At 55.8% G+C, this 26,199-nt stretch overlaps 1 protein-coding gene across 3 annotated transcripts in view; it reads left to right on the top strand.

The window, feature by feature from the left end:
- Positions 1 to 23,292, top strand: part of TTC7B (tetratricopeptide repeat domain 7B) — a 255,105-nt gene extending 231,813 nt beyond the window's left edge. For all 3 annotated transcript variants that reach the window (XM_020285594.2, XM_020285596.2, XM_012773950.3), the window contains one exon: positions 22,286 to 23,292. In XM_020285594.2, the coding sequence (XP_020141183.1) occupies positions 22,286 to 22,507 (222 nt within the window). In that variant the 3' untranslated portion in view covers positions 22,508 to 23,292. The remainder of the gene's footprint in view (positions 1 to 22,285) is intronic.
- Positions 23,293 to 26,199: the final 2,907 nt, after the last annotated feature.

The raw sequence follows: 26,199 nt of genomic DNA on the forward strand, positions 1-26,199 counted from the left end.
CTCCGCATTGAGCTCATGGGCTCTGTTTGGGTCGTGTCAACCCCATGCATTGTGTGGACTTTCAGACTGAGTTTTAAACTGTTAATCCCAAAGGTCTAGGGAGGCTATCCCATGAAAAGTCTCTCCTGATGTCAAGGACGAGGGACTAAAATGAACAGGTAGCCGACGAGAACCTTTGGATCTGACAATCACCAGAGATTTAAAGGCTTACAGATTTAGAATCCCACTGAAATTCCCTAATCTAATCACCCCCTTCTACAGATGGGGAAGCTGAGGCCAGGGAGGGGAAGGGACTGGCCAGGGGCACAGAGCAGTGACCCGACCTCATCACTTTGGAAGGTTTTGTGTCCACTTTTCCTACATGTGGAGCAAGGTGATAGCACCTTCCTTCTGGAGGTGGGGGTGGAGGTGAGGGTGGAAGAGGTGGGCCCTCAACTCATCCAGGGCAGACCCTGGCCCCTGAGGACTTTGTCCCTGCTCTGATGGGAGGGCTGGGGCTTCTCATCATTCTTCTGAGATCTCTACGTCCTGATGGTCAAGCAGCATCTGCTGAGCGCAGCTCCTTTCCCTTTTGCTCTCAAATGGGATGAAGTCTTTGTGTCTCCTCTCGCCTCTTACCTTGCCTAGCAGTGTCTCTCCCTGCCAGGCAGCATCCCTGTGCTCACAGCTGTCCCGAGCCCAGGATATGCCTGGATTGCCGGCGTCAGCATTGATCCGTGAGCCCAGCTGGATGCAGGGAAGTTTCCAGGTTAGCCTTTGGCACCCCTCCTGTTGCCGGGATGTCAGGGGCCGAGGGATTGCTTTAGAAGGAAAGAACAACAAATGTCCCAAGAATCACCAAATCCCAAACCCTCAGGCTCTTGGGCCCCTCTGCCCTGCACAGACTCGCACATGCCTGCTCTGTGCCCTGTGCTTGGAGAGCAGCCTCCCTTCTCTTTCAAACTGCTGAGCGCTGCTGACCAAGGAGTGGGGCACTGGTGTGTGGGCCTACCCAGGGCATTGGTACTTGCTCTGCCTGGGGCCAGGAGGTGGCCTTGCCTCTCATGTGGCTCCTGAGACCTCAGCCACTTCCTGGGGAAATGAGAGACTGGAACAAACCAAGGTCTGAGAGCGCCTCCGCTGAGCGGTGGCTTGGCCAAGGTTCCTGAGGCTCCAGACACTTCGCCCTGGCAGGAACTCCCCCGCCACATGACTTCGCCTTCTCACTGCCACCACGTTCACTGATAGACGGATCCATGATCCCTCTCTTCCCTCCCCCAGTTTGCTTCCTCCCTGTTTTCATCCACTTGGTATTTATATAACACCTGTCTCTTAAAATACCTTTGCAGGTATTATTTCTTTTGGAGCCTTTCAGAACATCCCCTAGTTAGTCACCCAGAAGGCCTGCAAGGGAGGAAAGGACCCATGCCGAGCACATACTCTATGTCAGGTACAGGCACAGCTCACTTCATTGCCCTTCACTTTATTGCACTGTGCAGATATTACGTTTTTTACAAATTTAAGGTGTGTTGCAACCCTGCATTGAACAAGTCTGTCAGCGCCATTTTCCCAGCAGCACGTGCTCATTTCATGTCTCTGTGCCGAGTTTTGGTACTCCTCACAATATTTCAGACTTTTTCATTTTTATATCTGTTATGGTGATCTGTGATCTCTGATGTTAACATTGTAATTGTTCGGGGGCATCACAAACCACGCCCATAGGGGATGGCAAAGTCAATCAATAAGAGTGTGTGTTCTGGCTGCTCCACCAACCGGCCGCCCCCATCTCCCTCCCTCTCCTCAGGCCTCCATATTCCCTGAGACACAACGGTGTTGAAATGAGACCAGTTAATAACCTACACTGGCCTCTAAGTGTTCAAGTAAAAGGAAGAGTCGCACATCTCTCACTTTAAATCTAAAGCTAGAAGTGATTCATCTTAGTGAGAAAGGCATGTCGAGTGCTGAGATGGGCTGAAAGCTAGGTTTCTTGTGCCAAACAGTTAGCCAAGTTGTGAATGCAAAGGAAAAGTTCTTGAAGGAAAGTAAAAATGCTACTTCGGTGAACACACAAATGGTAAGAAAGCGAAACAGCATTATTGCTAATAAGGAGAAAGTTTTAGGAGATCAAACCAGCCACAACATTCCTTTAAGCCAAAGCCTAATCCAGAGCAAGGCCCCCACTCTCTTCATTTCTGTGAAGGCTGAGAGAGGTGAAGAAGCCGCAGAAGAAAAGGTGGAAGCTAGAGAGGTTGGTTCATGAGGTTTAAAGGAAGGGCCTGTCTCCATAACATAAAAGTGCAAGGTGAAACAGCAAGTCCTCATGTAGAAGCTGCAGCAAGTTATCAAGATCTAGTGAACAGCATTAATGACAGTGGCTACACTAAACAACAGACTTTCAATGCAGACAAAACAGCCTCATGTTGGGAAAAGATGCCATCTAGGCCCTACATAGCTAGAGAGGATAAGTGAATGCCTGGATTCAGAGTTTCAAAGGACAGGCTGACTCTCTTGTTAGGGGCTGATACAGCTGAAGACTTTGAGTTGAAGCCAGTGCTCATTTACCAGTCCAAAAATCCTAAGGCCCTTAAAAATTATGCCTAACCTACTCTTCCTGTGCTCTATAAATGGAACAACAAAGCCAGGATGACAGCACATCTGTTTACAGAATGGTTCACTGACTATTTAAGCCTACTGTTGAGTCCTACTGCTCAGAAAAAAAAGATTCTTTTTTTTTTTTTTTTGAGACAGAGTCTCGCTTTGTTGCCCAGGCTAGAGTGAGTGCCGTGGCGTCAGCCTAGCTCACAGCAAACTCAAACTCCTGGATTTAATCCTACTGCCTCAGTCTCCCAAGTAGCTGGCACTATAGGCATGCGCCACCATGCCCAGCTAATTTTTTCTATATATATTAGTTGGCCAATTAATTTCTTTCTATTTATAGTAGAGACAGGGTCTTGCTCTTGCTCAGGCTGGTTTCGAACTCCTGACCTTGAGCAATCCGCCTGCATCAGCCTCCCAGAGTGCTAGGATTACAGCCGTGAGCCACCGAGCCTGGCCAAAAAGATTCTTTTTTAAGATGTTAGTGCTCATTGACAATGCACCTGGTCGCTCAAGAGCTCTGACGCAGATGTACAAGGAGATGAATACTGTTTTCATGCCTGCTGACACAACATCCACTCCGTAGCCCATGGATGAAGGAGTAATTTTAACTTACTCCTTGCCGTAGATAGCGATTCCTCTGATGGATGCAGGCAAAGTACATTGAAAACCCAGAAAGGATTCACCATTCTAGATGTCATTAAGAACATCCGTGATTCTTGGGAGGAGGTCAAAATATTGACATTAACAGGAATTTGAAAGAAGTTAATCCACAACCCTCATGGAACTTTGAGGAGTTCAAGACTTCAGTGGTTGGAAATAGCACAAGAACTACAATCAGAAGTGGAGCCCAAAGATGTGACTGAACTGCTGCCACCTCGTGATAGAACTTGGACAGATGATGAGCTGCTCCTTACGGATGAGAGAAAGTGGTTTCTTGAGATGGAAGCTGCTCCTGGTGAAGATGCTGTGAACATTGTTGAAACCGCAACAAAGGATTTAGAATATTATGTAAACTTACTTGTAAGGCAGCAGCAGGGTTGAGAGGATTGAGTCCAACTTTGAAAGCAATTCAAAGAAAATTGCTATCAAAGAACATCACATCTACAAAGAGATCTTTCGTGAAAAGAAGAGTTCATCAGTGCTGCAGACTTCGCTGTTGTCTCATTGTAGGAAATTGCCACCGCCACCCCACCCTCCATCAGCCACCACCCTGACCCGCCAGTAGCCACCAACATTGAGGCAAGACCCTCCACCAGCAAAAAGATTATAACACGCTGACGGCTCGGTGATCGTCAAGCTTCTCTAGCAATAAAGTATCTTGTAATCGAGGTGCGTACATTGTTCTTTTAAGACATGATGCTATAGTGCACTTAACAGACTACGGTACAGTCTATTATAGGAACTGGGAAATGGAAAAGTTCGTACGACGTGCTTTATCGTGATATTCGCTTCACTCTGGTGGTCTGGACCAGCCTGCCATGGCTCTGGGCTGTGCCTGCTTTCTACCTTCCGCTTCAAGCGTCACATTCGTTCGGTCACTGTCATTGGGTCAGCACACCAGTCTTTCAGGAATTGTCATAAGGGCGAAACGAGGTGAGACCTGTAAGATGTGCGGAACCTGGTTTTGCGCCAGATACGGGACTAGGGCACGAGGATGTAAACGTGACTCTGTCCCAGCCCCTCCCCTCAAGTCCTGAAAGTGTGGAGGGAGAGACACAAACATGCAGGCCAGGGACTCGGGTAGGCAGGTGTGCAGGGCAGGGGGATCTGTGCTCATGGGCTGGGGGGCAGCTCTGTGGAGGGGGTGGCCTGTGGGGTAGAGGTCAGACTCCTCCACAGGTGGGGACAGGCAGAGTTTACACAGATACTAAAGCCAGCTGGACGCGGGCATCAGACAACGGGGGAGATCTGAGAGCAGAATGGCGGGCGGATGCCAGCAAGGAGGGACTGTTAATTTTGTTCGGTGTGATATGGTTAGGTGGTTATGTCAGAAAATGTCCTTAGTTTTTAGAGATTTATCCTGAAGTATTTAGGGGTGAAGTGTCACAATGCCTATAACTCACTTTAAAATACTAACCCTTGCCCCGAAAATAGATGAAACCAATATGAAAAAAAGTTAATGGTTGTTAATTTGGGTGAGAGGTATATAGATGTTCATTATATTAGCCATTCTGCTTTTCTGCAGTCTTGAAATTTTTCAAGATAAAGTTTAAACACATAAGTTAATATGATCAGGTGTGCATTTTAGAGAGATCACTCTGGAAGCCGTGCAGGACCGGTTAGGTGGAAACTAAGAGACACAGAGGACTGGATTCAGCGAGTAGTAACACGTGGACAGTCCAGGAGAAGAGGTGTCGAGGGGGGAGACTCCAGAAGTCTGGGAGAGGGAATCGGAGAGATTGAGGCTGACCCTGGCATGTGGTTCAGGGCTGGATGGATACGATGCCTTTACCAACATGGGCACACAGGAGGAGGGGCAGGTGTGGGAACAAGGGCGGTGGCAAGTCTGTTGGCCACGTTGAGATCGTGTGGCCATGGTCCTTCCCAGAAGAGTTGCCTGGGAGCATGTGGCTGGGGGGCCTGGAGGTTGGGGCATGGCCAGACCGGGGCAGTAGTTGGGGAGGCAGAAGCCAGTAGGCGGTAGCTGCAGCTGTCAGGGAGATGAGACTGCCTGGGTTGTAGGTCTCCTCCGTAAGTGAGGATGATGGTGTCCATCCCTCCAGGTGTGGGAGAATTAGATGTGATCATATATAGGAGCCAGAGGGACTTCAGTGGTGTCTAGCGATGAATGTTGTGCCTTGGTTCTTAAGAGGAATGTGAATCATGCCCTCTTCATGTCTGTCTGAGACCAGATTCTCTTACCAGCTGTCCACCCCCCAGGGACGGTGGTTGATTACAAGCTTATAACAACAATGACTGTTTCTGAAAGCCATCTCGGACCCGTACACACATGCACACACGTGCACACACATGTACAATAAGCCTGGGATCCGCCCTTGCCAAGAGGTCAGTCTATTTTTTTTTTTTAAGAGGTCAGTCTTGAATAGATCCATAATTGAAATGCTGGCCAGTGACCTTCCGAATGAAGCGGAAACTACTGGCCCAGCCCCACAGGGGAGCCTGTGGGCTGTGATGCTGTGTCTCTCTTCATGAATAAAGGAGCGAAGCGTGCCTACGACAGAAAACGGCCCCTTCCCTACGGGGCCCCTGTCCCTGCAGGGTCCCTCACCCTCTGCCTCAGGCAGCTGGCATCCACATGGGCGCATGGAGCTAGAACCAAAGCACAAGCAAGCCATCCCTGCGGGCGTCTCCCAGAACAAACTAGAAGCAAAATCTGCTTCTTCCTAAGGACAACATGCATTTTTCCAGGCCTTTCAAAGCAAGGCAGGTCAATCGAGTTATAATTGGCTCTCTAATTAGAACTCCCACAAGCTGTTAAATTCTTTACCTGCCGCCTGGCGTCTTGCACAAAGGTGACAAATCTGCGTCTGCCTTTGCAATGATTAAAGAAAGCCAGCTACGATCTCGCCCTCCTCGCCGGCACAGCCCCCTCCAGCCGCCCCGCCGCTGCTCGGACGCCCACTCCCACCAGCAAGTGTGACGTGGGACACAGCCCAGTTTAAAAGGAAATCGGCTGGAGGTAAATCAGTCTCAGAAAGCTCATTGTTGAGTGCCCTTTTGGGGGCTCAGTGGGAGAAGACAAACCCCCATCCCCGACTTTCCAGGTTGGGAAGTGTCGTGAGGGTGTCTCAGCGATGCCTTGGGCCTCCCCTAGTCCCGTTGCTCTGTGATAGAAAAAATATATACCTTTTTTCTCCCTTTCCATACCCTCAACGCTGAAGACAGTGGTGCTTTTGTGTCGTTCCCCTCGGCCACCAAGACGACAGCGTGCCTTGGACAACAGATCAGTGAGTTGTACGGCACCCAGGTCGCCTGTGCTCCTGTGTGGCCCCTCCGCTCAGCACCAGGGCCTCTCACGCTCCTGCCGGTGCCCAGACTCACAGGGTGCGTGCTGGAGCCAGCGCGTCCCGTCCCGTCTCTCCCCCGTCTGCCTACAGGGACATCACACTGGTAGCTTGGAGCCAGCTATGGCGGCAATGCCCACACCACTGACATTGGCACTACAAGTCAGGGCTTCTTTTTCCTTTGAGAGAGGCAGTTTAGCATGTACCACTGGACTCACGCATCCAGCTGGTTTGAATTATTAAGAGGGGAAGGGAGGCAGGAGCTGGGAGCAGAGTCGGGGAGAGCACAGACATGGCAGAGAAGAACAGCACCAAGTGGCCCTGACTCAGGCTCCTGGGACAGAGGCCGCTCAGGGTGCAGATGGACCAGAGCTCACCTGCTGCTCCAGAGGGAGCCAGAACAGCTGGGTGGAGGCCGGGGGGGGGGGTGGGAACGAGCCCCAGAATCACCCAGACCTGTGGCAGGAAGAGTGGGATGGTTGGGGGCACATATTTTGGAGCAAAAGAGACTCACGTTTGGATTCTAGCTCTACCTTACATTTGATGATTTGTATGCCCTTGGGCATGTTATTTAACCTCCATACTACAGAAGTGAAAATTCTAACCTAGCAGGGCTGTCGTAAGGGTTAAACACAGTTCCTAGCACTTGCCCCCGCACGTGAGCTGTACCTAGCAGCTATCAATCTTCTGTGCCTTCCCTTCTCCCGAAACAGTGGCTGTGAGAATCGTGTGTGCAGCGCGAGTCCATTAGGTCCCTGATGGACCTGCCGCTGCCCATTCTTCAGAGAAGGAAAGGGCTCCCTTTTCAGCTAAGTGTCCCAGTCTGAGAGCAGGGAGGTGCGCAGAGCAAGGAGGCTGTTCGCTTCAGCCCCTGGGGCAGCAAGAGCCACCAGGCCGGTCCCCTCTGGCTGTACACAGCCGGGAACGACCATCACCTTTGCTCAGTCTACCTTGATGCGAAACAGTCCCATGAGCGCCCCACGAGCAATATTTGTTGTTGCTTTAATTTACTCTTCCAATTTCCACGTCTCCCTCCAAGTCATTTTTTAAGCCCCACGGGGATCCGTTTTTGAGCTCCCTGCAAGGGCATCTGGCTTCTGAGGAGGCTGGCAGTGCTCTTGTGAGCCACGGCCCATGAAATGGCAGGCGGCCTGGGCATGTTAGCTAAGCCCCGAGTCGCCCCAGCTCAGGCGGGTGGACACGTTGCCGTGCTCGTCCCATCAGAGCTAACTGGGGCTCCTTGAGGAAATGGCTCTAATCTGGATGCGGGTTTAATCCACATGGAAGTGGTAGATGGCCAGAGCTCAGCTGCGTGGGAGAAGAAATTGCCGGGCTGGGTCTGTGCTCTCGCCCAAGCTCCAGCCTGGTGGGTCGATGCGTGCGTTTCTGCACAGCCATGCGGTCCCCCAGGCCGCAACTGCTCCCCGCACGGCCCCCGCCTGTCTGCCGTCATCTCCACGCCAGCCTGGGGCCTGCGTTTGGGGCCAAGGTCTGGGGTGCTGGGGAAAAAGTTTTTTTAAAAAAACTGCAGGAGCGAAAGTCCCTATTTCCAAGCAAACTACCTGTTTTTCTTTTCCTCGTTAGCCTCCAGCTTTCCTTGGAGTGGGCAGCCCTGAAGCAGGGCCTGTCCTCTGTGGCCCCTGTCTGTTGAGACTCGGACTGTGGGGAGTGCAGCGTCTCTGTGGCATCCTAGCAGCTGCTTGTGTAGCTGGCATCCTCCACCGAAGTCCAGGTGGAGCCTGCATCCCCAGGTGGCCCTCAGGGACGGGCCGGGGAGCCTCGCTGACCGTGCTGGGTGAGGACAGCCAGGCAGCCTGCGTCCTGGGCCAGACGTGCACGCGGGCATGGAGGTGGCGTTCCCATGGTGGGTCCCAGGCTGGACGGGAAGTGACACCCATTCCATAGTCATCTGTCGAAGGAATGCCAAGAATGTGCTGGGGACTGGAATGACACCCAGCCGGCAAGCATCTGAGTGTAACTACCGGGTCCCAAGGCCCACGCAGGTCTCTGAAGATGCAGAGGGGAGTCCCACGGCCCCTGCCCCCAGGAGCCTTCGTTTTCTCAGTCCAGCAAGTGGTAGCTCTTCTTCTCTGTACTGTTGGTGTTTTTGAGCTTTCCCGAGTTTTCTGTAAACACAAGAGCCTCCGGCACTGCCCTTTAGCCCATCTTTGTCCTTGCTCCGCTCACGGCCTGCCTTTAAAGCGTCAGGGAGGGGGTGTGCAGTGTTGCTCCGTGACACCCGGCCCGTCTGTGGCCACGCTCCCTGCAGAGTCAGAGCCGAGCCGCTTCCCCTCGCCCCTCCTGGGCTCAGGTGGGGAGCGTGGCGCCAGGCTGCCGTCTCGTTTGGGCTCCGCGTCTGGACACAGGCCTCTGCTCCTCCCGGCCGAGTCGCCACAGCCCCTCCTCCGGGACGCCCTCCCTGGCCATGCCAGTGCTGCCACTCGGTCCTGGAAGAACAGACATGCACTGGGTGTGTGGTACGTCCTCCAAAGAATACTTGGTGTAAGATTTTATCAAACCCTAAATTTGTCAGCTGGAGACCGGCTGCTCTGCCTGCGCTGGCAGTGGATGGTGGCTTGCAGAGCGGGCCTGGGAGGGCGCCCCCCGCCCAGCGTGACGTGTCTCCCCTGCTCTCCTGCCCCGGGGAAGGCACGGCCTCTGGCTTCTTGCTGAGATACCGGGGACGGCTTCCGCTGTCAGTGTTTTGTGATAAAGGGTCAGACCCAAGTACAGTGAGTGCCTCTCAAAGAGGCACTCTGAGGACAGACAGGTTGAAGGGATCCCAGCCTTGGACCTCAGGAGTCTGGCCCTGGGACTCTAGGAAGCCTGTCAGCACAGGTCTGTGGTGGTCACATGTGAATTGCTTTCTGGCCACGGAGACCCTCCTGTGGGACCCTATGTGACACTTCCCCTACCGGAGCCCCTGCCCACATCCCCGCTCGCTTCTGGGGGAGCGAGGGCTCTGCCTAGGCCTGCTGTTCTCACCTGGGCAGCGGGGGTCTCAGAGCCCCAGGGGAGGCCCGCCCCTGGAACAGGGCCAAGTTCACCCAGAACTTCCCAGACACCCGAATCTCCCTGGTCTGGCACATGTGGCCTGGGGTGGAGTGCCACCTTCCCAAATATGCAGGGGCATATCTCCCCTGAGGGCAGAAAGGGGCCTTTGGGGGATGATTAGCTCCAAACTTTGTACCACGTGGGGAAACACTGGCTTCCAGGCCGCCTGGTGCCTGGCTTGTTGTCGGGGAAGGTGGACAGAAATAAATAAGTCAACCAGGGAGATGTGTAAATAAGCGAACAGGAGTCTCCTGCCCATTACTGATGGAAAAGTACCGGCGAGGGGAGCCGTGCTAGCACCCACGGAAAACGTGGCCGGTGTGTGGCAGGTGCCGTAGCCTCGGGACCAGGGCACACGTCCTCTCTCCCGAGAGCTGGCCGCTCATGCTCACGTTCAGGCTGAGCCTCTGATTTGATCCTTGCAACAAAGCACAGGATTTCATGGCAGCCTGGGGGAGGGGAGGCTGGGACTCATCTGGAGCATTCCCAAGAGCGGCTTCCGCCTTCTGGGTGGGAAGGATGCCCAGCGTCCCCACACCCACCCTGCACTGCACCCAGTGCACCTGGCATCCCTTCTTGCTGGCTGTCCTTTGGTTTTGCAGGGGACTTGCTGGCCTGACACTTTCTCAATTAGGTCAGTGCACCGTGCAGCAGGCGGAGGTGCTTTGCGGGTGCTTCTGGGAGCGCGCTGGCTGAGCTGCAGCCAGCGGGGAGCTCGTGCAGACTCGGGACACCGGGGTTCCCTGTCACCCTCCCCTGAAGCGTCTCCAGGGACCCTGCCTGCAGCAGCATTTGGCACCCCGGTGCTTGGATGTGACTAAGTGATTCCACTCCCAGGGCCAGGCCAGCACTTGGGATAAAGAGTGGGAGCAGCTCTCAGCTGCCTTTGTCCTGTTTTGCAAGGAACAAGGAGCTCAGACACATTGCTGCTGGGGTGAAGTCGCCCTTCCTTTATTAAAGCCATTTCTCCCTCTCTTTTTCCTAACTAGCAGCATGGACACACCATCAATTCCCAGGGGTGCTAAGGACTCTGAGTTGAGGACAGCCGGGTTGAGGTCCTGGGGTCGGAGTAATACAAAGCTCCCGTGCCCTGTTTCCTTTTGATTTAGAATTTGACTAGTTACTTAAATGATCTCATCATCTAGCAAAGATGACAAAATTAGGGGAGGGGAGCCACTGTAAGATCAGCACAGCAGGCAGAGTGCTGCCGGCTTGGGTCGTGGGGAAGGGACTGGGCCCCCCCGCCGTGTCCTGCTCTGCACAGGGACCGCAGGCCATGGGGGGCTGCTGCGTAGGTAACTCTCCTGGCCCCATCCCAGGGTGCTGGGCAGGGCAGGGATTCTTCTGGTCGCCCAGAAGTGGACATCCCCATCAACACCCCCCTCACTACTAGGTCCTCTTTTGTCACCTGGGTCCTGAGAGCCCATGGTCTGGCCCACCTGGAATCTGGCAGCCACCAGGAAGAAGGGTCTACGGTGCCCAGGCAGACTAATGGCTGAACAGAGAAGTCAGCTTATGATCGTGTCCCCAGAACGTCTCCCCAGAGGAGGATTTCTCCCCGGGCAGCCCAGGCCGGTGTAGGGTGCTGTGGGCCAGGGGTCCAGAGCCAGCTAACCATCAGAGAAGGCCCCTGGGGTGCGTCTTGTGGGCCCCTAAATGCCCAGCACCCTCTCTGGAGATCTTGGTGGTCTCCCATGGAGCACAGAGCCCTGAGCTGGTCCCCTGGAAGCCCAGGTTCAGAGACCCAATGTCACCTCTGCCTGGCTTGGAAACTGAGCCAGGTACTTGCCCTCCTTTTCCTCATCTGGAAGTGAGGCACTGTGTCGCCTCTAGGCCCTCCCAGATGTGGCTACCCAGGAGCTAGGAGGCTGCCCCAGATTCAGGTGTGACCACTAAGAGGCGATCCGCTCCGGGAGGGTCAGACACGCGGAGCCCGGCGTCTGTTCACAGGAGGCTTTCAGAGGCAGAAGAGTCAGACCCAATTTGTGGTTACAGCTCCTCCTCTTTAGCCGTGAACCAGCCACCCTGTCCCTGAGCCTCAGCCTTCCTATTTGTTCAAAGAAAAAAGGGTGGGGACATTGTATTATGTCTTCTGGAATGTTCTCCCTCATCCTGCTTCCAATAGGCCTTGGTCTGTGGCGGGTGCTGGGACTGCACACGTGAAAGACTCAGCCCCTGTTCAGCTCAGGGAGCCTCTGTCTGGGGCAGGACCCACAGCAAGCCAACCCCTGCAGTCCTGATGTCTGAGCGAAGCCAGGGAGTGTGGCCCAAATGACAGTCTGTGCCTCTGAGCTCCTGCAACCAGCGCAGTGCCGGCTCCTTGGTGCCAGAACACCCACAGGCACTCGGCAAATGTTTGCAGAGGGGAGACAAGAACTAGGAACGGCTGTGGTTGCAGCGGAGTGAGCATGGACACCTGGATGCTGCACCGTAGCTCACTCTGTGCCCTTGGCAGAGAGCTGGCCCTTGGGGAATGCGCACGTGCCCGGCTCTCTGCCACCCCGACCGTCCCCCAGACACCTGCTGCAGAGGGGGGTGGGGCTTGGAGGCTGCTGACAGAGTGGCTGTGGTCCCTCCCCTGGACGTCCTGCCCGTGGATATGCCAGCACTAATGCTGAAGTACCGAGTCTCAAAGAAATTAGGGCAGAGGAAATTTGGGGCCAAGTCTGTGTGAAATCCACTAATGGCTGGACGGGCCCCTTGGCTCAGGGCCAGGCTGCCAACACCCTCGCTGCTGGTGTTGCCTGCCTGACAGCCCATTGCTCTGGCACTGCTAGTTGCACAGTGAGCTCTTCTAGAATATTCAGATAATCCTGGAAGAAAACGGCTTTAAAAGATTCTGCCAGTCAAATGCTTTAAAAAAAAAAAAAAGTAAAGGCCATACTCATACTTTCCTGGGGCGCAACGGAGCCTTCGTGTGGCCCCGCGCTGAGGCTCCTTGTGCAGTTCAGCGAGTGGGCGAGCGAGCGGGTGGGAGGTTCAAGCTCAGCCTTCCTCTGCGGCCCTGGAGAGAGAGGGGAGCGCAGGGGCGAGAGCACGAGCTGTTCCCGACGCTTTCTCCAGACCTGAAGGGCCACCAGGGCGAAAGGGAAGGGCGCTTTGCCACAGGCCTTCAGAGGCCCCGGGGAACATCCAAGCGTGGGTTTAAATAAAAAGACTAATTAGGGCTCCGCGTCCCGCCCCGCAGTTCGGATGCCCACTGACGGTGTGGGCTGCCGGGAAGCAGCTCCCTGTCACCGGGGGTGCGGGCGGGAGTGGGAGGCCGCCTGTCGGGGACCGCAGCGGGGACCACAGCAGGGACCGCGTGGGAGAGCAGAGGCCCGCGCCCTCCTAACCAGGGATTCCGCTTCCCTAGCTGGTTGGCTGCTGGCTCAGAAAAATAAGAGGTTTTTGAAAAAAAAAATAGTTTGACCTGGAAAAGGTGCCCCGTGAGAGCGCAGCGTCCTGCCCACCAGCTATCCTGGGCAGGCGGAGGGGGTGCTGGGAGGCCTCCCCGTGGAGTGCTTTGCACACTTGGATGGGTCTAGTGCCCAGACCACAGCCCCCTCCCTGTCCCAGACCAGAAGCGTCACTCCCCTCCGTGGGTTTTCGGGCCCCACACTTGTCCCTGGGCCTTCGCTCCCCCGTGGCCGATCGGGGACCGGCTGCGGCGAGTGGAGGCGCTTGTTTTGGCCGACTTGAAGGAAAGTGAGGAAGGAGCCACCCTCGTTTCGGTTCCGACATTCAAGCAGGAAGACTAGGGGTTCATGGAGGGTGGAGGGGGCCACAGGGATTCGAAATTGGCCTTTAATGTCCGTCCCCCAGCCCCATGACAGATGGGACCCACCCCACAAGGTCCTCTTCCAGGGAGTCCCTTGACTTGCTCTTGACCAGCCTAGGGAGAGGCCGAGTGGCAGTGTGTGGCGGGCAGAGGTGTGCGGGAAGTGTGGGGGCCTGGGGCTGGGGCCACCTGGCCTCTTCCAGGACTCCCGGGATCTGGCCCCCGTGGAGCTCCTGGCCTGGACACCCACACTCGGCCCCCTGGCAAGCCAGTGCCATTTCTAAGCGCTCAGAACAAACAAAAATGAAACACAAAACAGAGCCCAGCAGAGACCAGGCCTCACCCGGAGCTTCTGGAACCCAGGAGGAGAAGCTGGCACGGCCGCCCCACCACCCTCGAGCTCTCAGCTCCTTTTCAAGGCATTGTTGGAAAGCAGGGTGGGGCTCAGGGCTGCCTCCTCAGCTGCGCCCACAAAACGCTTGTGCTCAGAACTGACAGCGCCTTTGACGCTTGCCAGAGAAGAAAGGGCCGCTCTGGGAGGAAGGCAGGCAGAGGGCAGCCCTCGGCTTTGTGTTCCCGCGGCTGCTCCAAGGAAATGCTTTCAAACCCAGCTTCCTGTGGCCTTCTCAGAGTGGCACTGGTTTGCAGCCTATTTATATTTTGATTTAAAAGAAAAATATTTTTTAAAACATCACCACTACCACCTGCTTCCCTCTGATCAATGGCATCTTCCGGAAGGAAAATGCAAATGCGCAAATACCTAAAAAGAAATGGTGGTTCAGGTATGCTGGGCTTTCTTATGTCATGCCTACCTTTCAGCTAATGCAGACCTCGGACCAGCCGCGCTGCAGCTTCTCGGAAGGGGCTGAACTTTTGTGGGGTCCCTGTTTCCCTCGAGTTGGGGAGCACACTCTTGAGGGCCTGGTAGGTTTCCAGAAAGCTCTCAGTCTGCCATGCACATAGCCCCTGGCAGGATGAGCAGAAAGCAGCTGAGGTCAGGGCAGTGTTAGAGCACTGTGACTGGAGTCTAAAACTTGCAGATACGTGCCACAGGCAGGCACTACCCCAGGCTGGAGCCGGCCCTGCAAGGATCTGCTGTCCGGCCCTGCTCTGAGTCCAGCGGGGTCCAACCCTTGAGCAAGGCTCTTTCTGTTTCCTCCTCTGCAGAAGAACGTTAGACCAGATGCTCTGTGGGTGGATGCTGGCGTTTTCTTGGGGAGCAGTGTCAGCGTGTGAGCATACAGCCTGAGGGCCCGAGGGGAGGCCAGGGCCGTCACTGGGCTCAGCTGGGAACAGAGCACCTTCTCCCAGGGGCTGCTCCCGCCCGCAGACAGCGCCATGCTCGTGTCTCTGGAGGAAGGGGGGGCCGACTGTGCTGGCCCGACTTGGGAGCGTGGGCGAGAGTGACCTGAGGCCAGAGCTTTTGGGGGTTCCTTAGTGGACAGCACCAGCAGGAGGCACACCCACTGCTCCCCTTCTCACCCAGTGGCCCACACTGTCCCACCTCCATCTGCCCAGCAAGCGTCACCAAGCGCCTCCTCCGTGCCAGGCCCGCTCTGGGTGCTGCGTGTGCAGGCAGATCACCGTGGGCCCTGCTCTTAAACAGGGAGATGGCAGTGAAGAGTCAGCCTCCCCTCCCCTCGGGGACAATAATAGTAACAAGAACAACCACCGTCATCCTAGTAGTGCTGGTGGCTGCCACTCACCGAAGGCATACAGATGCACTGAGTGCATCCTGTTCAGTCCTCACGGCTCTCCGTGAGTTCGTGGTTTCCCCAGTGCACAGATAAAGCAGCTGGGACTCGGAGTTGGTTGTCCGAGTGGATGGCCGAGCTGGGATTCAAACCCAGTCTATCTGGACAAGCCTCAGACCCAACTCTTAACCTCCGCTCCCCCCTTGCGAAGAGAGCACCAAGCCTTTCCTCCAGGGCCAGCCAGGTTCCTCTGACGTGGAAGCCACCAGTGACGGCCAGGGCCCACGCCTGTGTCCTGAGCCCCTGGCGGGCCATCTCTGGCCAGCACAGCCACAGTTCTGGCCACAGCCAGCTCGGCAGTGCTGTTGTCTTCTGTCTTCCCAAAGGGTGACAAAGCTGGGAAGATGGGATTTCTTCTAGCTACCACCATAACCCCTGATATCCCACCGTGGGGAGGCTTCTTTGTCCTTGTCCAGAAGTCTCAGAGGTGCCAGCTTGGCTCAAGTGGCCCCAGCAGCTCAGGCACAGGCCAGGCCCTGGGAAAGGCCACAGATCTGGTCCTCAGCCCCTACCCATCTCCTCCAGGGCTCAGTCCTGCTGACCAGGACATCCCCGTCCCACAGTCCTCGCCTTTGGGCCCCACTCTACCGGCGAGGCTTGACCTCTGCCAGCTATACCAGCTATACTGGCTTGTGGGTGCCGAGAAGGTCCCTCACCCTCCCCGAGGCAGGCCGGGGTGAGCCCAGGTCCCAGGTGGACAGACCCACGCTCAGCCGACATGGCTTTAAACAGTATCCTTTCACTGGTGTTCAGGTTCTGCTCATTTATTCATTCTGCCCTGGTTACCAGCTGTGTGCCCAGTGCCAGGCCTGGAGGTACAGAGGTGACGGTGGCTCACCAGTCCCTGCCCTCCAGGCACTCAGAGCACAACCTGGGGTAGGGAAGCTGAGCCACCTCGATTAACAGCACTATCACACAGGTCAGTGATGGAAAGCACTTTGCAGCTGGCAAAACATACACTACGTTGATTATAATCCCTTGCATACTCACAATTAATAGGGCCTGGTGGATCTGTGCATTTGCTCTCCCAGGTTTATTTGTGTTTTTGGAGGCGCCACCTGACTGCCTTAAGCCACCCACCCTCACCTCTACGCCCTGCCCTGGGGTAATGGTGGGTTTCTGACCCACGAGTGGAGCAGTCAAGTGCTCCAGTCCCACCCGTGGCCCCAGACTTCCTCTCCCTGGCCCTGGTGAGGCCCTGCAGGCTCTGCAGAAGCCTGGTTGGCTCTGACATGGCGAGCGCAGCTCACTGCTTCTGCACGACACTGCGCCTCTGCTCAGACTCTGCGAGCGGAGCCCAGCGGGGAGCCTGCAGCGTCCGCCAGGCCCCGGCATGGCGCAGGGACTTGCTCGCCTCCATCCCTGGCTCCCCGTGCATCCAGGGCCGGGCTGCAGCGCGAGACCTGCGTGGGGCCTCCACGGGGCTCCTGCACATGCCCTCAGCATGAGGCCAGGTGCTCAGTCTTTGGGCAGCAATTATCGCAACCAAAAGCAGAAGCAAGGAAGATGCTAATTGCCCTCAAACTGGCCAAGTCCATTTTGTCTCATTTGTAATAATGGGTTTAATTTAATCCCTTATTTCCGATTTGGTGCATCACCAAGATCTTATTTGTACAAAACACCTGATTATAATAATTACCAGCTTGGGAAGCTGTCTCCGTTTGTGTCTGAAGAAAGGGACTAATAAGTTACCTCCTCAGTGCGTCCCCTCTCCTCTCTGACCAGCCCCAGCTGGCTCCCAGCCCACAGGGGCTGCAGAGGGACCAGGGCTGGGGACTGCAGAGCCTGTTTGCACAGCCCTCCAGGGGAGGAGGAGGCACTCAGAGCACGGGGACAGGTCTCAGCTCTGCCACTCGCTGCTTTCACGGGGGTCCCAGGCAGGTCATCTTGTCTGAGGAACAGGAGCTGCAGTAGTAGCTCCAGCTCACAGAAGTGAGAGAGGATGAAGCGGGACTTGCCTGCCAATGGCAGGGCCCAGCATGTGGCACCTGGAAGTGCTCGGCATTGTCAGCTATGTCCCCAGGCCCAAGCCCTTTGAGAGCAGGCCTGTGCTTACCCACCGCTGTGTCCCCCCACAGCTGGGCAACCTCTCTGCTGGATTTCATTGATTTTGATATGGGGGCGCGCAGTGGCCAGTCATATGGTAATGAACTACGTCAGTCATTGGAACCTTCGCCTCCCGCCAGGCTGAGAGCAGGCCCTGGCGCTGGCGCCGCAGTGGGGGGCAGTGTGGCTGCTGGGGTGAATAGGGCACATCAGGGCTTCAGGCAGATGGACTCGCGCTCCCGCAGGAAGGGCACAGGCTGCCCCAGGTTGGGGAGGTCGAGGGGGCCCGGGGGCTGCATCTCGTAGAAACTGTCGGCTGACAGACCAGTGTGGCTGAACCCGGAGCAGGTTGGGCCCAGCCGTGGTGAGGACAGTTCAGTTGTCAGCCTTGGGGGTTAGGCCTTTGATCTTTTGAGCAGAGAGAAAGCAGGGCCTGCAGGATAAGAAAGAATGCCAGGGCTGCGGCACAGAGCAGCACACGAAGCCCGGGGAAGGAAGGAAGGTCTCGCGCCAGCACGGAGGGGCTTGGGTGGCCCTCCAGACACGTCCAGGTCCCAGCCCACCTCTAGCCAACCTTCTGGCTACACGGGCACCTAGCAGTGGCTCAGAGCCCAGCTGGGGCTTGTTCTGCCGGATCCTGTTGTGTGACTGATTTCTGAGCTGCGCTGGGCTCACCGGGGCACTGCGGAGAGGCCTCTTTTTCGCTCCCGTGCCAGGCCTGAGCTGGCAGCCCCTGGCAAGTCTGCGATGTCTCCCTGGGCAGCTCCAGCTTCAGGAATTAATTCCGTTAAACAGATTGCTCAGGAGTCTTCAAGGTCATCTGGAAATGGCAGCTGCTGCGTTAGTAATACAAGTCTAGGTATGTGGGCTGGAAATTTCCAAGCCCACATGAACCCTAGAACAGGAGGGAACCGCAGAGGCTCTCAGCTGCCCGACACCAATCTGATGGGTCAGATTAGCCCTCCGGGTGTGGTTCTCTGCAGAACTTTGGGGGGGCAGGTGAACATGCCTCTGCGCTGTACCCTGGATGCCCTACAGTGGCAGCACCCAGATTCAGTGGCCTGCCACTTTCTAAACTAAACCCCCAGCAAAAGGGGCCGGTGGGCCCTGCCCCTCTCCAGCATGGGGGCAGGTCACGCTGCTGAGAGCAGTGCCCTCCGGTCTCACTGGGCCGGGGCCCTGGTCCTCCCAGGTCTCCACATCTCGCTGTCCACTGGCTAACAGGACACCCAGTCCTTTGGCTCCTGCAGCCAGCCCAAGCCTCAAGATCACTGCAGCCTGTAGGCCACCAAAGGGAAGCAAGGAGCCTCCCTGTCCGTGAGCAAATAGACGCTGGAAACTAGCGGAAGCCGCACCTGGGAGCGGAGGATGTCTCGGTGGTACCTGGGAAAGAGCGCAAGTCAGCAGCTGGTGGTGCAAGGAAGGAAAGGGGAGACACGGTTGCAGACACCCCTTTGCTGTTGTTGGGATGTCGCTGGGTCACTGCCCCGTGCTCTGGGGCGTGGGCTGGGAGAGCCCCACAGAGCGCCCCTCTCTGAGGCGGGGGCTTGCCTGTTAAGGTGACAGGCAGCACAGACCTGGCAGGAAGAACGGGTGGCCTGCGACTCCATGTTCACTGGCCCTGCGACTGAGGCAGGAACTCGGCCTTTCTGAGGGTTGTCTCCTTGTGTCTGCGGGTGGTGACAGGAGGTGAGCAGACGAAGGGCCAGCACAGGGCCGTGGGGAGGCGCGGCGTGGAGACGAAGAACGAGGTGTGGGCCGGTCCTACGGCACAGAACCTGGAGGGGCCTAAACCTCAGTCTCCACCTGCAGCAGCCGTGCTCACGGCCTGTTCCTCAGCACCGTTTGCCAAAAACACGCAGTGTGTCTCCCTGCCGGGAGGGCCAGTTGAAAACTATTGTGTGCGTTAGACACCTTGATGCACCAGGAAAGCCATGCCTTGAAGGCCTGCGACGGCTCCGGTCATCTCTCCGTGCTGAGGCTCTCTGCCTTCCCAGCCCTCGTTTCTCTGTTGGTTAAATTAGAATGTTCCAGGGTGAACTCAGGCTGATAACCTCCCCTCGAAGGAAGGGGGCAGGAGCTCATGAGACCTCCCGTCCTGTTGAATGCAACCGGGAGAGTGGCCTCCGTGTGTTCCTCCCGGCCTTTGAGGCTGGGAAGTGAGGATGCTGAGTTGCCGGATTTCCTGCAGAGGGGGTGCACGGTGGGCAGAACACCATCCTAGGAGGTGGGGGTGACCACTCGCTGTGTCCAGCTGGACTCCTCGCCCTAGAGGATTTCAGGCAGGCCCTAGGAGTTAGGAGAGTGAGTTCTGCAGCAGTTAACTGCATGCCTGGGGGCAGGAGACTTAGCCTCTCAGAGCCATGGTTACTCACCTGCAGAATAGGTGTGGCGAACCCAGTGGGGGGGGTGGTTCTCTACCGCACAACAGCTGCTCCACCACGGGCGGCTCCTTCTCTACCTCAGTAAGGTGGCCTTGTGCCCAGGCGCCTGTGTGTCCTGGCCAGGCCCGTGTGGACTTGCTTTGGGGTCCCTGGCGAGGCAAATGCACTCACGTGCATGAGCACTTAGATCGGTGCTTGGCGCGTGCGCCGTAACACTCGGAAGCGTTTGCTGTCGGCAGTAGTGTTAGGACTCGGCCCACGGCTGGACGTAACCCTTGTCCTGGGCACCTGGCTCCCCAATCCTCCCAGAGCTGGTGGAGACACCTGCCAGGGGGAACTGTGGGGACTGCGAGCTGTTCTCTGCGGTGGCCTCGTTTGCAAACAGGTGGGGCTGGGAGGCTGCCGCTGGCAATGCCTGCAAACCACCCTGACCGGCCTTGGGAAGGCAAGCGAACCACGCAGTTCGCACTGGAGGCCGGGCCACACACCTGGGCCCTGTCTCCCTGACCACCCCCCCCTTCTCTTGTGGTGCCACAGCCTGACCTGAGGCCGCAGCCAGCCTCCGCAGGCACGTGCGTGCCGTCGCGGTGACGTGTGCACGCGGTGACGTGTGCACGGTGACATGTGCACGAAGGGAGGGCCAGGCTCCACTGGGAGATTTAGCACGGGGTCTGGATGAGCAGCAGGCCGGCCACGTTCCTGGGCAGGAAGACTGAACACTGTAAAGATGTCGGGCTTCTGCACCCGTGCCTGGAGAGCCAGTGCAAGTGCAGCTCGGCTCCCAAAGGGAGTGAACAAAAGGATTTAAAAATTCATCTGAAACAATACAGGGCAAGATTATTGGGAAATACACCAAAAGCAAAGGACGGCGAGGAAACGCTCTGACCCACGTGTTCATGCGTGACCTGGAGTAGCAGGAATTAACTGGCGTGGCACTGGCGAGAAGGCAAGGCGCTCGTGCTCACTGGAAAATGGTGGAAGCCCGTCCCGTGTAATAATTCACCGCGCGACGGGCAGTGCCGTACGAGAGCAGGGGTGAGGATTAGCTAGTTCGTGTCTAGCAGAGCAGGAGGAATCCCTCTGTGTCTGCCAAGGCAAAGTGGCCAGCTACTCAGCCACAGACAGATCACAGCAAGTACAACTGGGCATGTGTCGTTTCTTCTGAGTTTTGAAGTGATGGAAAAAATCACCAAAGATCAATGAATTTAAAATTTAAAAAACTAAAAACTTTTGTTCAAAGGAAAAAAATCTCAAAGACCAGGCTAGAAAATGATGATCCCAGATGAATTTCAATCTTATAAAACGCTCCTAAACAAAAGCTCGGGAGATGGTTGACCTCAGTTGTGATTAAAGAAATGCAGATTTCAGCAAGGAGGGCATTTCACACTTACGACATGGCAGAAATGAAGAGTAATGATAGTGGGGCAGGGGACCCACCACGGGAACTCTGCCGACGGCCAAAAAAGCGATGCAGCCTTGGGGGGTAAGAATTGCAAAGTGTCTGGAGAACCCTAAAAAAAGGGTCATGTCCTCTTATCCAATAACGCCACTTTGGGGAAATTTGCGCTAGATGGGGAATCTCCCTCTAGTCTTTTAGTCGTCAAGTGGCCACTGAGCCCCCCCAGGGCCCCTGAGAGGACCCCACGGGGAGCACTGGACTCCACTCCCATCGTCCCACACCCCAGCAGTTCCTTTGCATCTGTTTATACGTGGACTAAATGGGTATTCTCAGATCTCATTTAATCTAAAGTTTCCAGGGTTAAAAAAAAATATTAGAGTCCACCGATCTAAAGAACCAAGAGGTGCTTTCTGGAAAGATGCTCATCTCAGTGTGATTTGTAACAGCAGAGAGATTGGACATGACCCGAATGTCTCCCCCCAAGAGGCAGAGACGGAGTAAATGAGAGCGTGTGCATTGGAGGAAGAGCTCAGACACGTCGCTCATGAGACGCACAGTTGGAAACATGGTTAGGATAACATATATACCCTGACAAACTCTGCGAGGCCACAGTTGTGCATGACCTGGGCAAGCAGGAACACTGAGGTCAGGGGCTTGGTTGGGGCAGTTTAAAAATCTGTCATAGGCTGGGCACAGAGGTTCACAGCCCTGTTCCCTGCACTTTGGGAGGCTGAAGTGGGAGGATCGCTTGAGCCCAGGAGTTGGAGACTAGCCTGAGCAAGAGCAAGACCCTGTCTGCACAAAAAAATTTAAACATCAGCCAGGTGTGGTGGTGTGCACCTGTAGTCCCAGCTACTTGGGAGGCTGAGGCAGGAGGATCACTTGAGCCTAGGAGTTCAGGGCTACAGTGAGCTAGGACTGGGCCACTGTACTCCAGCCTGGGCAACAGCATAAGACCTTGTCTCTAAAAAAGAAAATTATCATAATTACTATGATAATAATACCACAAATGACATTTCTTTAGGTTAAAAAAAAAGATGATAATACCCTATCCATGCGGGCAGGTGTCAGCTGGGAGGGGAATGGCAGGACAGTGCGCTAGATCAGCATAGTCTGGGGCCTTCTGACGGGTTCATTCCTGGTTCTTGAAATTGTCATTGTTATAGTTCAGAAATGGCTGAAATCAGCATGGTTCAAGTGACTGTTTGGACTATGGCCCCTGAGCACAGGAAGTACTTAAGAGCTTACTGTGCACCCAGCCCAGTGGTGATACAAGGACAAGTAGAAGCCCAGGGCTCCTCCCGACTGATTTTCTGTCTGTCTGTCTGTCTGTCTGTCCTCTGCAGGCCCTGATCCTTCACCAGCTGGGCCGCTACAGCCTGGCAGAGAAGATCCTGCGGGACGCGGTGCAGGTGAACTCGACGGCCCACGAGGTCTGGAACGGGCTGGGCGAGGTCCTCCAGGCTCAGGGCAACGACGCTGCGGCCACCGAGTGCTTCCTGACGGCCCTGGAGCTGGAGGCCAGCAGCCCTGCCGTGCCCTTCACCATCATCCCCCGCGTGCTCTGAGCGGGCGGCCGCCAGCCTCACCTGCCGCCAGACCACGGGGGCCCTGCCGGGTGCCGGGCCTCGCCCCGTCACCCCGAGGGGCCGAACCTGCCACACTGAGGCCGCGGACGAGCGTTCGATTGATCGCAGTGAACTAACCAAACCGACCCGAATCATCGCTCTCTCCACGTGCATTTCTGTTGTCGTTTTTTTTTTTTTTGCCAGCCCAATGATAGTTTCTGAATCTACTGACATTGTTCAACATGGATTATGTGCCATATTTTGTTAGTTGACATCTGAGTTTTAAGTAAAATGATTATGGAATTAATCAGCAAATGTAGAAGAATATATTCGAAGTTAAAATTCAGTGGCAGAACAGATTATTTTTATCAGAGCTGTAAAGAAAACAACTGTCCTCCCCTCCCTCCACCACTGCTGCCCACCTAGGCCCAGAAACCAAATGTGAATCTTCTGTTTCCCACCTCAGTGCTAGTCCGTGCCGGGACACCAGCTGACAGTTTCTTGGTTTTATTGTCAATAATTGTACCATGTGATGAATTACTGTCCTCACTTAGAACAAAGCCTGAGTCCAAGAATATTTATATTTTACCAATATATGCCTGTTACAAGAGAAGGAAATATGAGTTATTTAAGTTTAACTTTTTTATATGAATTCAGAGTTTATTTATCGATGGAAATATGTAAAAAGAAGCTTCAAATGGAATATTTACCGACATTCCTTATACGTGACAGACACTTGGCTACATGGGAAGATGATGTTAATAATAAAATGATTTTTAAATGGACCCATGAGCTGTGTCATCTGTAAAAGCCCACAGACCTGAGAAAGGCCTGGCTTAGATGATCCCGGTGGTATTAACAGATACATGTTTCCTGAGCTCTCAGCATCCAGGGCTCTTTTTTGCAGCAACAGCCCTGATTTAATTTGGAAATTCACCTTGGCCCTCCCATGTTGTCTGGATGGGGTCTTAGAATTGCAACACGTGACCCAGGCCCAGCCAAGCCGCATCCTGTGCTCCTTGGCCGTGGAGGGTCAGGAAGGGACATGTGGGGACCTAAGGCAGTCCAGTCAGGGTGGGAGCTGCAAGGAGAGGCTGGGGCTGCGGCAGCCCTCCCGCCACCATGAGGGGAAGGTGTAGAGAGGTGTTGGAGCCAAAGACTGAATCCCACAGAGGGGACATCAAGACCAAAAGTCACAGAGAAACTAACAGGCTCCCATAGACCCCTCCCAAGCGGTCAGCTGTGCAGCTGTAGGGTGGCCCTACCTTGCCAGGATGCAAGGAAACGTGGAGCTCTGATCTTAGGTACCCTAAGGCCTGGAGGACCCCACGCAAGCCAGGCACAACCTCCCTGACTCACGGAGGCGGGCGGGCGAGGGACAGCTGAGCTGGGGAGAGACAGCGGTAGGAGCCCCACCCTCAGGCGACCCTGCCAGGCCACACTGGGGCTGCAGGTGGTCACAAATCATGGCATTTGCGGTGTTGGGTGCTGGGCAGGTGTTGGTGTGGTGGAAGCTCACCCTGGCTGGAGGCTCGGGGCCCGGGCCTCGCCCAGTGTGGAGCAGGGCCCAGGAGGAAGGCGGGAGGCCAAGGCCACCCAAGGCTAATGGTGCAGGCCCCAATCCCAGCCACCATCTCCCAGGCCCAGCTCTGCGCCAGGCCCTTATCTCAGAAAATCCTGTGCTTATCAGCCTGTGTGGGGACCCTACGGGTGGCTCCTGTTGTCTGCCTGGCATCCCCCAACCTGTCCCATCTCCCTCAGGAGAACCACCCACATGGCTCAAGGGTGGACACAGGGGCCCGGCCTTGACAACCAGAGCACCCAAAGCCCCCATTTCAGTAACTGGTTCAGCTTTGGCCTTGTGACCTGCACTTGGCCAGTGGCCAATGAGAAGCCTCCACCCCCAGGACTTTTGTTATGCAAATATTAGAAAAAAGCCTCTTCCTGATGGGTCTGATGTCCTAATAGCTTGCCAGCCAGGGGCTGCCAGTGGCCATTCGGTGGCCATTCGGCAGCGTGGGGTGGCCCTCCTGAGAATGAGAATGATGCCAACTCAGGAGAAGAAAATGAAGTGGAGAGACACACTGGGCCCCCGGGTTACTGCCAGAGCCCTGGGGCCCCAGATTTTTCCATCAAGTGAGCCGATACAGCTCCCTGTTTTGCTTAGAGCAAGCACAGGTGGTTTCTATCACTTGTACTTAAAAGGTGCCCCAAAAATGCAGGGAATTCCTGCAGTCCCCATCACTCCCCACTTGGGAATTCTTCTGAACTCCATGGTCCTCTTCTTTAATCCCACTCACTCACCCCATGTTCTGCTTTCCAGCAAATCCTGTCTTTTCCACCCAAATCACACCTGCACCCTCTCCACCTCGGCCCCAGCCCTCCACCGCTTGCTGGGCCCCAGTGGAGTTCTCCCACGTCCACTCCCTTCACGGCATCCTCCGCAGAGCCCCAGAGTGTCCCCTAAAACGGGAGAACTGGATCAGGCCTCCTCGCTCTGTAAACCCCGATGGCTCCCCGAGCTCTTGCCTGGAACCAGAGCCCACATCCCAGAGGCCTGTGCGCCTGGCCTGCCGCCTCCCCACCCGTTCACTGCCCCAGCCTAGCTCCTCCCCGGCCTGCCGGGCCCCTTCCCGGTTATGGACGTTTAGTCGCTCATCACTCGTTGGTCCCTTACAGACGAGGAGGCAGGAGCGGCACGCCGCCTGGGGCCTGTGCAAATGTCCTGGCAGAAGTGACGTTGGGACTCGGGCCTGAGGTGCCCAGGTCTGCCCGGTCGCGTGTAGGGGCCAGTGAGATGTGGGAGGTGCTGAGTCCAGGCTAAGCGCTGATCCTAACTTGGGTGGGTCATTCTCATCCCCTGGCCTCAGTCTCCCCGTCTGAAAAACATGCCATTCATTCATTCGTCACACAGATATCCGCTGGGCACTGACATTGTGGCAGACACCGACTCCAAGCACTAAGGGTCCGGCAGGCCAGGAAAGAGATCCCCCCACGCCCCGCCAGGGCTTTACCCTGTTGTGGAAGGAGGCAGACAAGTGTAGGGTGGCGGGCGGTGAGACCGTGGAGAGAGACAGAGCGAGAAGGTCGGGCGCGGGGAGCGAGGGGCCGCCTTTGCATAGCGGGCGGGGGGCGGGGGTGGGAGGGCATCGAGGCCACAGGAACGGTGGCTCGAAGGCTTGGGGGTGGGAGGGGCGGCCAGGGTGGCAAAGGATGAGGTTGGGGACAGACGCGCAGGCCTCGTGGGGGGCTAAGGGCATGTGTTAGTTTCCTGTGGCTTCTGTGACAAAGGACCACAGACTTCCTGGCTGGAAACAGCACAAACGTATTGCAGTTTGGAGGTCAGACGTCTAAAGGCGAGGTTGCAGCAGGGCCGTGTTCCTTCTAGAGGCTCTAGAGGAGATCTGTTTCCTCGTCTCTTCCAGCTTCTAGAGGCTTCTCCATGCTCTGGCCTGTGGCCTCTCATCAGGTCACCTTTTGTCCCTCCACACCCATCATTCCATCGCCGCCTCTGCCTTCTGCCCTCCTGCCGCCCCTTATAAAGACGCCTGGGGCCGGGCGCGGTGGCTCACGCCTGTAATCCTAGCACTCTGGGAGGCCGAGGTGGGAGGATCACTCAAGGTCAGGAGTTTGAAACCAGCCTGAGCAAGAGCGAGACCCCGTCTCTACTAAAAATAGTTGGAAATTAATTG

The sequence above is a fragment of the Microcebus murinus genome, chromosome 6, assembly GCF_040939455.1.
Source record: "Microcebus murinus isolate Inina chromosome 6, M.murinus_Inina_mat1.0, whole genome shotgun sequence".
NCBI classification, from domain to species: Eukaryota; Metazoa; Chordata; class Mammalia; order Primates; family Cheirogaleidae; genus Microcebus; species Microcebus murinus.